Consider the following 18,319-nt stretch of genomic DNA (forward strand, 5'->3'; position numbering starts at 1 on the left):
GCCCTACTCTTTCCAACATCCTACAACCATACATCTCTAACAGGCCACTTAGATCTTCCCACCTAAACCTTACCACAGTCTACAAACCACTCCGGTCTGCTTGACGGCACCTCCTGTCCTTCTCCCTAGCTAAAAAATGAACTCTTTCCCTTCTTCTCTATGAACTATTGAAAACACTGACAACTTCAAATCACATCTTCATTCCTATCTCTCTAACTGGACTTGCAATTGCACCTTACCCACCTAGCCTTCTTCTCTCCTCATTCTAAATCATGTTTTCCCTACTTCCCCTTTCTCTACTACCTAACTCCTCTAGAAATGACTCACGCCTCTATTCTATCTCATGCACATTTTGTATATATTGTATATAGTTTGCTCACCATGTCCTCCTTTCCCCATCTGTATCCTGAAGGGTACTTTAACCTGAATATTTAATGTTTACTACATAATGTGGGGTGGTACTTTACCAATGTATCAGTTCATGTCAGAATCATTAATGCTAACTTTAATTTGAACATTTAATGTCTACTATGTAATGTGGAACTGAACCAATTCTCCAGTTCTTGTCTTTGGCTTATAATGTATCTACACCCTTATAATAACCGCATTTTGCTTATCTTTTATATCTGCATTCTGAATTGTAACTTTAATCTAAAAATCTAATTTTTACTATGTAATGTTGGAGCTTTTCTCCCCGGGCCTCCACTGAAAACTGGCTCCTGAGCCCAGTGGACCCCCCCCCCCGGGCATCAAACTGAAATAAATAAATAAATAAATAAATAAATAAATAACCAACTTCAGTCTTGAGGGAGAAGACACTGAAGTTGTCAATAATGTCAATCTTCTTGAGTCAGATATTACTATGGAATCAACAAGTAGCATGGAAGTTCAATGGAGGCTATCTATTAGTAGAGCAGCTATGCAGAGTTTGGAAAGGGTGTTTGAATGTAGAAATGTGTCTCTTCAAACAAAGATCAGATTAGTTCAAGCCATCGCTTTCTCAACAGCATGATATGGTTGCGAAAGTTGGACAATCAAGAAGATGAGAAGATTAAAGCCTTTAAATTATGGTATTGGTGTAAACTACTATAAATCTCCTGTACTGCTCATAGGACAAAGTAATCAGTCATTGCCATGATCCAACCCAAGTTCTCTTTGGAAGCTCAAATGTCAAGGCTCAAGATATCCTATATTGGACACAACATGAGAAAGAAAACATCACTGGAGAAAGACATTATGACTGGGATGGTAAGTGGCCAGAGTAAGAGGGGAAGACACAGTGACAGCAGACATGAACATGGCACTGTCAGCCCTTACAGGGCTCTGTGAAGTCCAGAAATTATTTACAAAAACTAGGTATAGAGTTACCATGAGTCAAAGTTGACTTTGATGGCATCTAACAACATGCTCTTTACAAACAAAATTATACCATCAGATTGCGTACTGTCTAAACTCAGACCTGAACTAGGAGGACTGTAGTGGTTCAAAATAAATGTCTAGTTTCTTTTTTATCGACTAACAGTTCTACAAATACTAGAGCCTATAACAATAATGGTCTTTTTGATTTTGAAAACAAATCAATAAATGTATTCATAAATTGACCTAAATCTGGTAATAATGCACAAGCAACTTAAGAAGTCATGAACTTAGCATGGCATATAAGAAGCATTCTTTGCATGCTTTATAGTGTTTATTTTTATTCTTTCTTTCCTTCCAGCACCCTGTTCTTTTCCATAGGAGAAGAGGTCCTACGGCCTCTTCGTTACCTCTCATAGTAAGGGTCAAATGTTAAGAGTGATGGCCTCATCTGTGTCAGAGATCCTTTGACTCCTCTTATGGTCATGATGTTCTTACTGCAAATGCCCACAGATGATTAAGGAAAGCCATATAATGTGTCACCCTCTTCCACCACTGATATAATTCTCAGAAGGCCTGCTTCCTTGCAACACACACCTCCATAAGCTCCCCAGTCTCCGCCAGTGTTTTGTCCATTGTCCATATAGTCTACACCCTCAGCATGCACACCCAACTCCATCCCTCCTCCTGAGATGATTAAACAAGCACTGTCTTATCATTTGTCTCCTTCCTCTCACTAGCTCCTCCAGCTTCCGTAGCGCTAAATAGAATGCTAGTATGTAGTCAGAGCTACACGGCAGGACTACAGAGTCAGCTTTGTTTATTTAACTTGCTGCAGTGGTTTAGTACTTAAGGACAGTAAAGAAAATGAAGATAAGAAGTATGCTAGAATGGTACAACTTTGAGTCTGGTGAAAAATGTCAACTGTAAAATACTTGTTTCAGTATTCTAAGGGAACAAATGCAAGGCACCAGCAAAACCAGGTAATTATGTAACATTAATCTGTTCTGCCTATCAGCCTTACCAAATTAATTTGTTTTCCATGGTATTATTCCATGGTAACAGATGCATTACTATTTTGTCAGGTGTAATTAATAGTCTCAGCTCTTACCTGAATGGTCCATACACAGTCGATGTTTGGTGGGTAAAAGGCTGGATAGTAGGGAGAAGTAAAGTTTCCTTCTGATCCTGGTAGAACTAGTTTGCACTCTGAAATGAGAATTTGGATTAAGCAAAAATAGATTAGTTATAGTTGTGCTTTTTCCTACACTATGACAAAAATGAAATATAGAAACTCCAAACTTATACGAGTCAAACTGTCCTGCAAATTGTCAATATATTTAAGAGCGTTATACTCTGCCCTACAGACTACAGATGGAGATCATATTCTTGTCAGCACAAATATAAACGTCATTACCTACCTGCACCTCCACCTGTCCAAGATTCCTTGAAATGAGACATTCATTATTACAGTGAACTTTCATTATTACCATGGGCTTAACTGATTATCAAACTTAAATAAAGTTCATGTTAGCCATAGTAAGCACCCCCTGGAATTCAGGAATGTTGGCAATTACCTTTTACACTGGGGAAACTAGTTTCACAATGCTAAACAAATTCATACAATTTTCAGGAAGCCAATTTGTACTGGAGAATTTTTAATTGACTGAAAGTTGCATATGACCTTGTCCCATTTACAGCTCTACTCTCAATCCGTGGACACTTATAAAGCAAGTCTTGGTCTTGAGCAGTACCCATGGCAGTATGCGGTAGCCTCTCCCAACACAACACATCTCCTGTTTTCAAATTTGGCTCCCTCCTCCAACTAACTTCTGTTAAGATTTCCAATCTATAGCCATATAATATATTTTATCTGTATCCGAATACTACTATACACACTTTTTCTGTTTTTTACTGTAGCTGTTACAATATGTTTAAAGCAACTATGATTCTATCACCCACAAACTGCTCAATAACATTTTCTACACTGTTCAGAGATTGAAATACATTTCTCTGAAGTTCTCAGCATGTTCAGTATGCAAGTTATCCACATATTTTCTATTTTGCAAATGTTAATTCAAAATTGCTGAATCAAAGTAATCCTTATTAAATAAATGATATTATACACATTATTAAATGAAGGTTATTTATTCCTGATGCTTATCTGGCTCCACTCCATTCAGCTAAACAAATGATTGCAGTCAGTAGCACTGTGCGATGTTACTTGCCACCTCTTAATATCCCTTCTTAAGAAGTTAAAATTTTCTTAGAATGTTGAAAAAAAGGTACCTTAGTTAAATGTATTTAGTGATGATGCCAGTTTGTTTGCAGTTGGTTTGTGGTTATTCAGATGATGGCAGTTATGTTACACTTATAACAGTAAAGGAATTTTTATAAAAATAGGTTACCATTATCATGCAGACAGGAGGCAAACTGAGGATAGTACAAAAATAAAATAATTGGAATGCACTTTTAAGTAACAATGGGGCTGCCAATATGTTGGCACTACACAATTTTGTACATGAAAAAATAAAGAATATTAAAAAATACATGATGCAGTACATTTAAAAGTAGTAGCTGCAGTACTTAAAATTGAGGTTAACAAGTTCACTCATCCAGACAATGGTAATTTTTTATAATAATTACTTGTGCATCTTGCTTTACGTAATTCTTTTGAATGCAAGGAAATAAAGAATTCTCCATACTCATAGTGGAACATCTAAAGAGATAATAAAATAGCAATGCTTGAAATATCTTACAAAAACATGCTAACACTGTAGTATATGAAGTAATGTTTAAGTTCAAGATCTTGCAAATAATAAATAAAAGTGTGCATGATGTTAAACTATTTTGTTATTTTCTGAAGTGCGAAACTAAGTGGAAGATCATCTTAAATGTCATTAGAGAGTGGGGCTTTGGCAATACATTCCCAGAAATGGTAAAGTTCAAAATTCCAGACAAGTGCTTTCACCCAAAGAGATGGGCTTCTTCAGATCTGTTTTTTTTTTTTCAAGCAGGCTAACAGCTGTATTTATACTCTTAACTATATGGTTGAATAATTAGGTAACAGTACTTCAATGCCCATTGATTGGTGGTATTGCAGGAGTTTGGCTTGTTTAATTGGTTATCAAATAACTCACTGTGACTGGACTTAAGGAGCAGTTAATTTCAAATTAAGTTGTAACCACAATACCAATTCACTGTTAATGGTGCTTTAATAGATTAATAGCATCCATTTCTCACACCGAACCCTCCTTAACGTGAATCATAATTAAATATTTGAGACACTAGTCTATTTAGCTATTCAAATTAAATTGATTTCTGTACAGCGATGGCATGAAACAGGAAGGCAGGAAAGCATGAAACCATGAAAGATTAAAGCCGCTAAGTTTCCCAGATGAGTAAGTCACGACAACAAATATTCACATAATGGGCAGAAGACAAGAACCACCCACTGAACAGACATATCTCACAGATGCAAGATAGTGTTATCAATTTGAACAAGTCACTGGAAAGGTATGAAGGGAAGCTATGAGACTCTTGGAAATTCCCCTCATGAAATGTCATGTGGTTTAGTTTAAAGATTTAAGATTATGGACCTGCTAATGTAGTACTGTTGCTGTCCCTTACTTTTACTTGCAGTCTATGTGACTGGGCCTTACTGAGTCCTTTAATTTTCATTTGGCTACTGTGTGGCTTTAAGCAACTCACATAACCTGTGATCTTTAGTTGCCTCTGAAACACAGGATTTGTACTAGTCTGCTGACTCCATTAACAAACGGCTAAAATGAAATAAAAAGCAGTCCACTAAATCTACTCCCACTAAATCTTAAGACTATAACAAGGCATACCACTATAACCCCAAAATCCTAAATTAATGCATTGTAGTGGTCTCTGTGCAACATTAACTATGCAATTTACATACAACATGGGACTGACCACAGCTTTTATTAAAGCAGAATGCAGTAAGATGTCTTCTCCCTTTGGCATTTTTCATTATTTGAACCACTGGTACTAGGTATGAGTCTTTGTGGAAGTCAAAACAGGAGAAGTTTTGGGTCCCACTGCAGCCAAAACAGTAGAAATGTTATATGGTGGTGCTTTCAGTTTTGCTGTTTGCAAATTCTGATCATATGGAAATCTAGGACAGTTCTCTGACATATAGGTAATGGATGGATGAAAGACCAAATAATGGAATGACAATGGCAAATTCATAAGACAGAGAGCATGGAAAACTGGTTCCCATTAACAATGTATAAATCTACAAAGTCTGTGTTGTATGGTGAACTGTAATGTAGATACTTCACAAGTGTAAAAATAAAGATCATTGCACAAGTATATACTACAGTGAATCTGAGTGCTACTCGTATCAGTCCATCATGGAAATTACTAAAACATAATATAATTCTACCATAAAATAGTCTCTAAAATAAGCTGTTGTAATCGATACTAACCATCAGCTATTTCTGGGTCCATCTGGGATTTAACCATACAGAGTTATTTGCAAATTCAGTCCTTATTTTCACAGGCAAATCACATCAACAGCTATGCCAAAGAACAGTCATGGTTAACCACTCATTATTCCATCAGCATGTATTTTTTGTCTGTTTTTACTTGTACTTGAAAAACAATAGCATAGAGATGAATATCTATTACTGTTTGTGACATTTGGAGCTTGTAGGGAAATCTTTTGTCTAATGAGGCCTAGATGTTTCTTCGTGGGAGGGGGAATTCTGTCTGGTCTGATCTAGCTAGAGACATTACTGCAAGGCTATGTTTTTTGACTGGATAATTTGACTGGTTTCTGTTTCTCTGCCTTAAATAGCCAATGTTTTTAACCGGTTTGTACTTGTTTGCTCAAAGCTGCAGTGAGACGGGCCTTCTGCCATTGCTCTGCTGTGATTTTGGAAAAGATAAGTGCTTATTTTCAACTGTTTTCTGCACTTCTGATTTAGCAAAGACATTTGCTGAATACTTGCTTAAACTGTGCAATTGTTGTTTTAGACTTCATGAATTCAATCCTTATCTCTGTTATGATCTTGTGCACACCCACCCGCCACTGTTGTGGTTTTAAAGCTTGGTGGCTTTGAGTTTCCCACCTCTATTTTAAATTTGATATTGGACACTCCCTCCAGTCCCATTATTTCAACTCATTCTACTATGTACACAGTGAGAAGTTGTGACATACCACCCCTTTAGCTTCTTAACCTTGCATGGAACCGCGGTGGTGGTGCTGCGGTAGCGTTGTAGCATTGTCGCCTCACAATAAGACGTTGTCCTGTTCGATTCTCAGCTAAAGCGTCTTCTGTGTGGAGACATGCATGAATCGGCGTACCTTTGTTGAAGGTTGTACGTCAGGGATGGCAACTCGGTACGTAAAAATCTACTGCCAATCATTAGTGGACCGGAGTTCTGCTGTGGCGACCCCTAACCAGGAAAAGCCGAAAGATACATCATCTTCTGCCTCCTCACTTTCTACTTAAAAAAAAAAACTGTGCCTCTTCCTACTTCATTTCGCTGCTTGTGCATGAGAGTTCAACTGCATTTAGTTTGTCTCATTTATTAATGCTTGTCGGTAGCCTTATTAAATTGTTGACACCATTCCAATGAATTGCTGCTTTATTTGAGCTGTCTTTTTACAGTTGGGATTGTGAGCTACTGTTTTAAAGCAATTTGCTGATTAATCAACTATATTTCATTGCTATCTTCTGCAATTCATAACTGTTTAACTGCATTACTACATTTTGTTACTGTTTAACTGTATTTTTTCATACTGTGAGTTCTGCTCTTTTGTCTGTAAGTGGTTAATCCGTGCTTGTTTGTGAGTTTTCTTACTGTGTTCCTAACCTTAAATTGAATAGCATAGTCTAGATGCAGGTTAGCTGCATGATTTTTAACCCTTTTTGAGGTATTTCAGCTACAAATTTTCCCTTAGTGCCACTTGTGTAATCACATAGTAGTACTACTCTTAGACCTTCCTCCCTGTACCCTCTTAGCTCTTTCAGTTTCTGACAAATATGGATGGACAATTTCCTACATTTTCTCCTATCAGTCTGGTTGATATAGGCATCCTGAGACAAGTGTAGCTACTGTCTCATGTACATGGACAACCCTCTACTACTATCACCTAGAAACACAATTTGTGAGAGATGCAATTACATCAAGCACCTAGTGTCATTGCTCTCTCCCCCACAAGTTGTCAAGACTAACTCCACACCTCAAACACCACCCACACTTACACAACACACCTCCATATGCGGAGGTCCTCAAGACAAACATACCCAAACAAAAGGGACCTCTGAGGCAAAAACACATGCAAAGTCCACTGCCCACCACACCACACACAGTCCACACACCTGTGTCTCACAGCCACTATAGCCTAAACATAAATCCAACATATTAGTCATAGGAGACTCCATTGTGAGAGACACAGATTTGCCCCTCACCAGGCTGGATAAGGAGAAAGTCACGGTTAGTTTGGCAGGTGCCAGAATCTGCCATATCACCCATGCACTCAAGTTTCTCAACAGGTACTGTTATGAGTCTGTCATAATCCATGCTGGCATGAATGACTTGAGACACATCTCCCTGGACTATATGAAGAGAAACATGATCAAGCTCACTCAATGTGTGTCCCAGGCAGCTATGTTCCTAGCCTTAAGCATCATTCTACCGTCACTCAGAATGATGCCTCAATACAAACAGAAAATGATTGACTTTTAACAATTGGCTTAGTTTCTGGTGTCATTCAAAGGGGATCCAGTACTTGACAGCCTGGGATGACATGACTGAAACTATGATGCTTTGCCAGAGATGGCCTGCATCTGTTTCCTTTGGCCTTCAGGCTCCTGGCAAAGAATCTTGCCTCCCCAATAGTGTCTTTTTTAGGCAATGCCATGAGGTCAAAACTACCAACATGAAAATTTCATTAAAATTTAAATGAAAGGTCATGCTGCTAAACGCTACGAGTCTAAACATGAAACTCCACTCATTGCAAGCATTCTTAACCCTGGAAGATGCTGACAATTGTGCAGTCACAGAAACCTGGTTCAAAGTTGCGGACAGCACCCCAGCCATAACAAGTTACTCATCCTGTCATACATTCAGACCCCAAACTCTGGGCAGCAAAGCAAAGGAAGGTGGAGTTGCAATATATATATATGTAAAAGACATACACACCTCCAGGCTGGTCAAACAGTATGATGCACAGGAAACACTCCAGGTGCAGTTAACAATTGACAAGACCCCTATTCAAATCATATCTAGGTACAGGCCTCCAACTTTGACTCAAGATGCCCACTCCACCTATCTGGACCTCTTCGAATCTATCATGATCCAACCCCTTTACCATGATCTTAGGTGACTAACTATCCAACCACAGACTGGAAGAAATATTTATGCCAAAACACAAATGCCCAGAAATTCATTGATTTCGTCCAATGCAAATGCCTTGGACCAGATGGTTGACACCCCCACAAGAGGTGAAAATATCTTGGACTTAGTATCAACCAACATGAGTAACCAATGCAGCATCCCTCCAGTGTCACCATCCCTGGTAAGATCCAACCACAACGTGATCACTTTCAAAGTCACCATCTTCCCTGCCCCCCCCACTAGGGTCAAACAAAAAAACTTCTTCTCCAAAGCTGATTACAACCTCCTGAGTGAAGGTATAAACAGCTTCACAGCCCCCTCCATAGGAACTGGCATATATGTCCAACACCTACACTAAAGTACTATATGAGCATTTATATAGCTGCACAGAATCAGAACTATCCGACAGGATGAAATCCTCCTCCTCAAGGAAGAGTAAGCCTGTCTGGTGGACATCTGCAATAAATAAACTCTACAATAAAAGGAAAAAAATTGCTGTCCAGGACCAAGAAGGAACAGGTGCCTAATTGGAAGCAATCACTCCTTAGCCTGAACAAGTAAATTAGAGCACTAGTGAAATCTTCCAAAAAAAAAAAAAACAGAGTTCAAACTGGCCACATCTACTAAAGACAATCATAAGGCCTTCTTCACATATGTCCGCAATCTCAAGGGAAATACCTAGATCGGCTCAGAACTGGTGGTCAAGGATTCCATACACACAAAGGCTGTATATATATATAGCCAACCTGCTGGCAGACAGGTTCAGTAAAAACTTCACCCCTCTTGTCCCCCCATCAACAAAACAGGACATCCCCAGTACCTGTCCCCCTCCCCCTTATCTCTAGGGAGCAAGTCATCACTGCGCTCTCAAAGGCAAAAAATGTAGCCTTCACTAGACCTGATAACATCCCAGGCTCATCTTACATGAACACAGGAAGGAACTTGCAGCACCAATAGGCACCCTATTGAACCAAAGCCTGAGTTACTGGCTTCATCCTGGCCGAGTGGAGGACAGCCACTGTCATCCCTTTGCACAAAAGTGTAGCATCCACCACCAGGAAATTATAGACCCATCAGCCTAACTAACTTATCTGCAAGGCCATGGAGTGGATTATCATGAACCTCATTAACAAGGACATTGGCAACCTCCAGACACTTGACCGCACAGTTTGGTTTCATCAAGGGGAGGTCATGCCTGTTAAATTTGGTTGACTTCTTTGAGACAGTCACCAAGGCCATGGATGAGGGGAAGACTGTGCACACCACCTACCTTGACCTGGCCAAAGCCTTCAATACTATTCCCCACTCAGGTATAATAGATAAACTCTCTCAACTAGGCAAAAATTCATATGTTACCAGATGGGTAGCAAACTGGCTCATTGATAGAACCCACCTAGTCAAAATAGGGGAAGCCACCTCAAGCAGTTGACCCATAACAAGTGGTGTACCCCAGGGACTAGTCTTGGAGCCTCTGCTGTTTGGGATATACTTTTCTGAGGTGCAGGTCAAAACCAATGGACTATGGTTGACCAAGTTTGCAGATGATTGCAAACTGGGTTTCCATCAAGTCCCCTAATGATATGGACATCCTCCAAGAGGGTCTCACCCAAACAAATGGCTGGTGCCAGAAACATGGCCTCAAACTGAATGCTAAATAATGCATCATCCCCTTGGGGAGAGTGACTTCCCCACGAATTATCACACTGATAATAAGGTCCTAAGCAGCAATCAGTTGTGAGGGACTTGGGCACCCAGGTTGATAGCAAATTGACTTCTGCCCACCATATTGCCTCTATTGTACAGAAAGCTTTCTATATGGCCCACCTCATTAGTAAGGTATCCCATCCAGGGACAAGGTGGTCATAGCATCATTGAATTCTTCCCTTATAAGACCCATTACTGTATACAATGCCCCTTTTCAGCATGTACATCACAAAGCACATGCAGCAGCTGGAGAGACCACAGAGGTTCCTCACAAGGAGGATCCAGGGTCTCAAACATCTACCCTACACAGATAGGCAAAAGGCCATGTCCCTCTACTTAGTCTCCTACAGACTCCTCAGAGGTGACCTCTGTCTGTCATACAAAGCAATCTCAAACCCCACCTTGATGGGACTGCTGCATATCCACAAGTCAAGCTCCACTAGAGTAACCCACACACGTGACCTCAGCCTGGTCTGTGATATTAATATGACTTGTTGGTGGGACAGATTTGTCCCAGAGACTCCCCCTTTTGTGGAATAGACTCCCTCTCCATGTCATGCAGAGTACCTTATTAATCCTTTTTAAGCACAACCTGGATAACTGGATGGGAAACAGAAACTACACCCCTGGAATTCCAGCTGCGTCCCTGATGGACAGTGACATAGGGTGCTGACTTGTTGGAACACGGGCTAAATTCATGGCTAAGCTTGTAAGGGCCTCAGGGTCAATAGTCTAGTAACTTCCTATGATCCTATTACACTAACATAATTCTGCCTGTCCCTACCTACCACACTAATGTGCTTCTTACAAAAGCATCTAACTTAACACAAAGTCATTAGATTTAAAAATCAAATTTATCACTCTTCTTGTCTGTCACACCTTCCCAGACTGTACTTATAGTATTATGCACTGCTGTATCACACACCATATAGCTAGCCTAGAATATCCTCAAAAGACCTGGCAAACAATTTTTTAAATATTAATGAAACAAGCTAGACTGCCTTATGATAGCCTCAGCTAATGACTGTGTTTTCCTAAAGCTACATCTGATGCTAAGCCTTCTTTTGTGTCTGCTATCAGTTGAGAAACTCGCGTTAAATCTGGAAGCAATTTTCTCCACAGAAACCGAGAATGCCCAGCCCTAGCGAAGATACTCACAAGGTACAAAAAGAAAATTTGTCAAAGTCTGTGAAAATAAAACAAGAAAAAAAAATATGAGGCCTATCAGTCTAGAGAAAAGACAGAAATGAGTCAGGAATGAAGGGCTTGTGTAAAGAGTCTGTAACATAACAGTAAAAACATATGAGGCAGTGAAGCTAGTGACAATGAAAGTAGTAGTACACTCTGCATTTTATTTTATTTTTATTTTATTTAACATTTGTTGACCGGGAAAGTCTGACTAGGTTCCATAGATCCTGTTTTCAGCAGAGGCCCGGGGAGAAATGCTCCCGAAGCATGTTTTTTTTTTTTTTTTTAGATTTTAAATATAGAAAACAATGTCTGAATCCTAGAAATAAACAATAAATACAAAATGTTGATGGATGTGTGGACATCATTAGACATTGTGCCACAGGAAGGGAATGACAAGCTAGGATCAAAGTCAAGAGGTCAGACACCAAAATATATGCATGTGTCTATACGACCAATGCACTTTGGTTGTCACTGCAGAAGTGAAAAAAGAAAAGTTTGATTTTTCAAAGTGAAGTGTGGTGAGGGAACAGAGTAGTAAGAATATTAAATGATGTTTAATGAATGCAGTGAATATACAACATGGATACAGACTGCAATAATTAGTGAGTGGATACAATAGACTGTTCAGTGGTACAGAAAAATTAAGAGAGTATAAGGTCAAGGTGCAGGTAAATCTGAACCTCATAGAAGGGCTCAACTTCATTTAAGAATGAAGATTAAGAAAGAATGGGAGAAACTCCACAATGTAGACATAATAGATAGGGTATAAAGCCTCAGTCATGGTTACAACTAAAATTAGGAATCCCAGTGAAGTCAGGATTTGTGCAGATATGACAGCAGCAAATACAACTATACCTGTAGTTCAAAGTGGGACTGATTAAGCAAAGAGGTTAAGCACATTTGTTCTCAGGGTTTTGTTATCTCCCGTTGAAACTCCAGTAAAGTATCAGAAGCATTACAACTTTCTCTACCAAAATCAGATTAATGAGAAGCACAAAGTCAATGCTCAGGGTGAACTGAAATGATGGAATCTTTCAGCATTTCATGCACAAAGTCATACAGGGAATTAAAAACGCAAACAACTTTAGTGATAATACCGTAGTGCACTGATTCAGATTGAAATGCTCATGAGAGGACTCTAAAGGAAAGGTGCAGATATGACTAGCAAACTGGAGTTTTATGGATTCACATTTCCAAGAATGGATATGTCATTTGACCCAAAAGTAGGTAAATACGTGAGATGACATCACCAACTAACTGAAAAGGTGTCAAAAGTATTCTGAATAAAGCCCATTACAGTTCTAGATTTATAAAATGACTTTAGGATGATTATAGGATCTCTTGGGAACTGATGAAGAAGGATGTCCCATTCATAAGGGGAAAAAAGAGGTTGAAAAACAAAAGAATTGCTGAGATCAGACACAGCAGTCACTTAACTTGATGCACACATGCCTGCTACCCCATTACAGGTGGATGAAAGCATTACAGGACTTAATAGAATATTAAGCCAGATGCAGGAAAGTATCATAGTCACTGCATATGTTAGCATATCCTTGTCTGCTGATAGAAACAGGTATAACTAAACTGAAAAGAAAGCACTAGCTATTGTCTGGCCATGTGATCATTTTCACACATATTTTAGGAAAATCTTCATACTAATTAGAGATCATAAACCATTAGAATCATTAACTAACCTCACCTAAGCCTCCCCTTAGAACTCAGATGTGGTCCTTAAAACAGAAGTCATATCAATCTGCATTGCAGTACAGAAAGAAAAAATAAATGAATACTGATTATTTATCAAGCCATCTTATAGCTACAACAGAAAAATGTTAAGGGACGTCCTACAGTGCCTGACAAATATATGCTGAACATAGCTGCAAAATAAACTGTAACCAGGGGACTGACATTAAAGATATTGCAAAATAAAGTAATAGGGGTAGTTGCCAATATCTTATACTGGTCCAGAAATGTTTATGTTAAAGAGTTGTTATAAATGCAAAGTACAAATAACAGATTCAGGGGGTGGTAAATGCTTGTACAATGGCTCTTACAACACCAAGGGGACTCCAATGAAATAAGTATTGTAACAGTTGATGAGTCCCACTTAGAACTGCAAAAAGGAAAATAAATATAATTTTGATGAAAATGCTTGCAATTATAGTTATACGGCTATGACAGTTTTTTTGGGGGGGGGCATGGAGATAATTATGTAGGTTGACCATTTTGCTGCTTCAGTACAACAGTAACAGATGCTGCATGCTTTTTCTCTTAACACTTTAATAACTTTCATTACATTACATTATTTCAATACAATGATATTGTTCCCTGTGATTAATTATTATTTAGGTTTGGTATATTTTGTGTATTTGTATATTTACTAGCTGTGTATGTAATGTTTACATGCTGACTTTGCTTCTGGCCTGGATTGTGGCTAAAAAAGTTTTTTGGACCAGCTCACCTACCTGGTTAAACTGAACGAACGAACAAATGAATAAATAAACTCATGCATGGGTAATTTGCCCTCAAAAACTCTAGCTGAAAGCCTGCTAAGTCTACAGTTTTGCCCAAACAGGCATGAAATGGGATTGCCTTAGTTTAGGCAAATCACACAGATGTTTCTATTTTCCTTAAAAGAGGTTTTCATTATATCAATCTTAAAAACAAAATTCTGCCAGCTTGAATAAAATTCAATTACTGGCTAGTAAGTACACTGGATGCACGGAAAAAAGAAATTTAGAGAACCTGAAAGAAAATCAATAAGAAAAAGTGAAAAGAAAACACCAACTAGGAAGAATCCTGCAGATGTTCATCAAAAAACAGTTCAAGCTTCAGCTTTGCTGCAACAGATAGCTTCCAGCAATTTAGAGGAAAAAAAATAAATCAAATGTACTCGGAGAGGATTAAAATAAATCACACAATGAAGTAGTATATCAACCCAAATAACAAAAGGCTGAAAAAAAACAGAAACTTTACCTAGCTATTCAGATAAACTGATCAGAGGTTGAAATGAAGAAAAGGCTGGCTGAGTGTGAGACTTTACAAGAACAGCTTTAGCGTTAAAAGACAGAACATGAAAAAAAAAAACTATTTTCTGCTGCATCAGAAAAAAATGGAAGGAACAGACTGTATTAATTGTATGAAGGCACAGACAAGTAAACTGGACTGGTACTCCAGCAGGAATTGTTAACTGAAATGGCACATCAACTCTATACTTCAAACCTGGCCACAAGAAAGCAACTAACACCTGTATTAGTAAAGATGCAATCATATCAGTTGAAAGAGCTGATTCTGAAAAAAACTGTCACAAATGGGGAAAGTATTAAAAACTGGGGAAAACAGAGTGTTTATGGAAAATGATTACTCCCTATATACCAGGAAGAAGAGAAGCAAATTTATCCCAGCAAGCAAGGAATGTCGAGAGACAGGATTGAGATTCAAGTTGTTGTATCCAGCTGTCTACGGAACAATTTTTTATCTGGAAGATCAAATAATTTTTTTTTATGCATAACAGGCTAAAAGGAAGTACAAACATTCATCCAACAAATAGTGACCCATCAAACAAAATAAGACTTTCTCATTCTATTGACGATAAAGCTCATGGAGAGACTTTGCCACTGAACCCTTTTCCAATGTTCCAAAGGAAAATGCTTGACTGATAGAAACAAAATACAGGCAGTGACTAAAATAACTGAGAATACGTTGGACTTAAACAAGAGTCTGGTGTTGGGAGATGGAGATGAACAGGAAAATCAGCAACAGTAAAATTACTGAATAAATGTGAGATTATAAAGCATCACTCACAGTTGTGTAATATGGCTTTGCAATAAAAAGCAGATGAGAAATACTGGAGTTTATTGACTTTGTTAAACGTGTGGGTGGAATGTAAAGCATATACCCCCAATTTAGGTCATTAATGTTTAGGAGGACACTAAAACAGAAAAAAATAACTCTAAATAAAACTATTTTTTTCTTAATAGCATTTGTATAAAACATTTCCTGACAAATTGCATGTTATATAGTAAAGCAGTTATTGTATGTAGTCAGGGGTATTTCAAATGTGGGGGTGAGTCTTTTCAGTGATTAATGTGTTTATCATACAAAGCAAAGTAGTCAGGGGTATTTCAAATGTGGGGGTGAGTCTTTTCAGTGATTAATGTGTTTATCATACAAAGCAAAGTAAACAAGTACTTTTTTTAGTTTTAATAAATATATGCTTTGCAGTGTAGAAAGAGAAGAAAGGCTGGACAGAAGCAAGTTAAGTTAATATGCAGTAATCTTGGCCTGTTGGGGTAGGGTTGGGGGTGTTAAAGTGCACTGGTTATATAATATGTAGAGATGAGATGTTTTCTCTTAGTTTTGCATACATGAATGTCTGGATTAATGCCCTTGGCTTAATCTAAAAACAAATGAAAAATAAGACAAAATGATGAATGTCATGAGAAGTGCTAAATTTCTTTCATATGCAATTATATTAGCTTGTTTTATTCAATTTTATAACTGTTCAGTGAGAGTCAAGAAGTCTGCAGCTGAAGGCAGTTACGTATTCTGCAATGAGTGGAACTGACAAGGACTCCCTAGTACACTTATTGAGTTTATAGCTGTTTTTTATCAATGCCAACTGTTTACATGGAGATGAACTGTCAGAGGGTGCAATCAATTAATTTTGAGAGTTCTGAGCATTGTTTGCTGAGGGAAATGCAACATTTAAAAGTTACAAGGGTAAGCAGTTCAGTAAAAAAATAAAAGTTTTAAATTATTGCAAGTGAGTGATAGAGAGCAGCTTCCCTAACAGCCTTAATACGTCAATGCATTTTATAGACTCTAAAATTTAGTTTATTTAAAGATAGCCAGTGCAATTTTCTTATGGCCAAAACAATGTTTTCTGAAAGCATACACAATGTTTGTCACATCTGGGAATAGAGACAGGAAAAGAACACAAAACAATCAGCTTAAGTGGGAGCACATGCTTTAACATGCTCTTTAGCATGGGTAACCTTAATTTTAGGTTAGGTAACACCTATGGATTCAACTGTCGATTTGGGGCAATTGTTCCTATCTGAAACGTTAAATTTCATTTTCTGAAGATGATTAAAGTTGTGTTTGTGTGTGTTCTAAGTTAACAGATTATGAGATACTCTCAAACTGTATTTAGTTTTTTTTTCCTTTGGGGGGGGGTTTGACTAAAACAAAAAAATGTGATATAGGTTCAGATGGAGATGACAAGAAACACCTGTATAAAACATCAATTTGCCCAACTTTACTGTGAACATGTAACACAAAAGTTGGTAATGCAAATTTAAAAAAAATCTGTCATGTATAACAGGTGGGAACAATAACTTCTTATCATAATGGCTATGCTATCCATATTATTTTGGAATGTAAATGGCCTTACAGGTATAGACAAAAAAAGATAAGACTATTGAATTACATTAAGAAATGCAGAGCGCAAACAGCAATGCTGCAGGAAACACATTAAGGAAGAAATGAGCATGTGAATTTGATAAAGGATTTCAGAATGGATATTCAGCAAAATATCAGGGACAAAGGAAATGATGAGTAATTATACTAATTGCTAGAGGAACTCCAATAGTGATGGGGAAAAATAATAATGCTAGATTTGTGGAAGTAAGGGGCTAGAGAAGAGAATTACACTGGCATTTATTTATATTTCACCAAAAACTGCAATTACAGAGCTTAAGAAAATTTGGGGAGAAATAATCAGCTTTTGGTAGGGAATAGTGTGGGACTGGAACTTGATTTGTAACATTGAGGGTGTATCCGGGGGACCTAGAAGGGACAATATAACAAAAGAGGTAAGATTTCTGAAGAAATTTATAAAACTATTTGGTATTGAAGATGTGAATTCAGTAGAAGGAAATCAGAGAGAATTTACATATTACCCAAGGTACAATAACTGGACTAGACTAGACATAAAATGTATTTCACTAGAAAATGTGCATTTAATTGAAAGTGTTGACATACATCAAATAGCCATTTCAGACATACACTAATACAAACTAAAATAAAATTGCAGGGTAATGAAGTGAAAAAGAGACACTTGCACTTTCCCACCTACCTGTTAAAAAAGACAGGTATTAGGGAAGATAAACATTTATTCAGAAGTTACAGATAGTGAGTAACATAACATGAAAATAGGAGTTTAAGAATAGGGTAAAAATAGAGACATGGTTAAGAAGCAATAGGAATTGCTTAGAGGGACTGACAAATGTTAAAGTATTGCAGAATAAGGGGACTCTCAGAGAACAAGAAGTGTAACTGCACAGTGCTGAAGAGAAAATAAGGAAGTATCTGGATAATGTGCACAAGTTTAGAAAGATTGCTGTTAAGCAACTGTTTTTGATAACCACTTCAGAGACTAATAACTTTTAGAAAAAACAACTTAAGCAACAGAAAGTAGAAAGGGTTGTCACTAAACTTAGGGACCACATAACAAGAAAAAAAAAATAACCAGAGACTGCAGAGATATTAGAGACATTTCAGAAATGTTATGAACATTTGCACAAAGCTGAGAAATGTGAAAATCAAGAAAGAGCACAAAAAGTATTTACGGAAGACTTAGTATAACAAAGTTAGAGGTAGATGAGGCTCAACAATTAATAGCTCAGATAAGAGGAGATGAGATAAAATGATAATGTAAATCAATCTACAGGAAAGTTTCCAGAAATAGATT

The 18,319-nt window shown here is 37.8% G+C and overlaps 1 protein-coding gene across 2 annotated transcripts in view; it reads right to left on the reverse strand.

Moving 5' to 3' along the window:
- Positions 1 to 18,319, reverse strand: part of LOC122809158 (suppressor of tumorigenicity 14 protein homolog) — a 1,180,509-nt gene that overhangs the window by 350,517 nt on the left and 811,673 nt on the right. For both annotated transcript variants that reach the window (XM_044080444.1, XM_044080445.1), the window contains exon 9: positions 2,468 to 2,565. In XM_044080444.1, the coding sequence (XP_043936379.1) occupies positions 2,468 to 2,565 (98 nt within the window). The remainder of the gene's footprint in view (positions 1 to 2,467; positions 2,566 to 18,319) is intronic.

Source organism: Protopterus annectens, chromosome 8.part0, assembly GCF_019279795.1.
Source record: "Protopterus annectens isolate FY-2018-M chromosome 8.part0, PAN1.0, whole genome shotgun sequence".
NCBI lineage: Eukaryota > Metazoa > Chordata > Ceratodontiformes > Protopteridae > Protopterus > Protopterus annectens.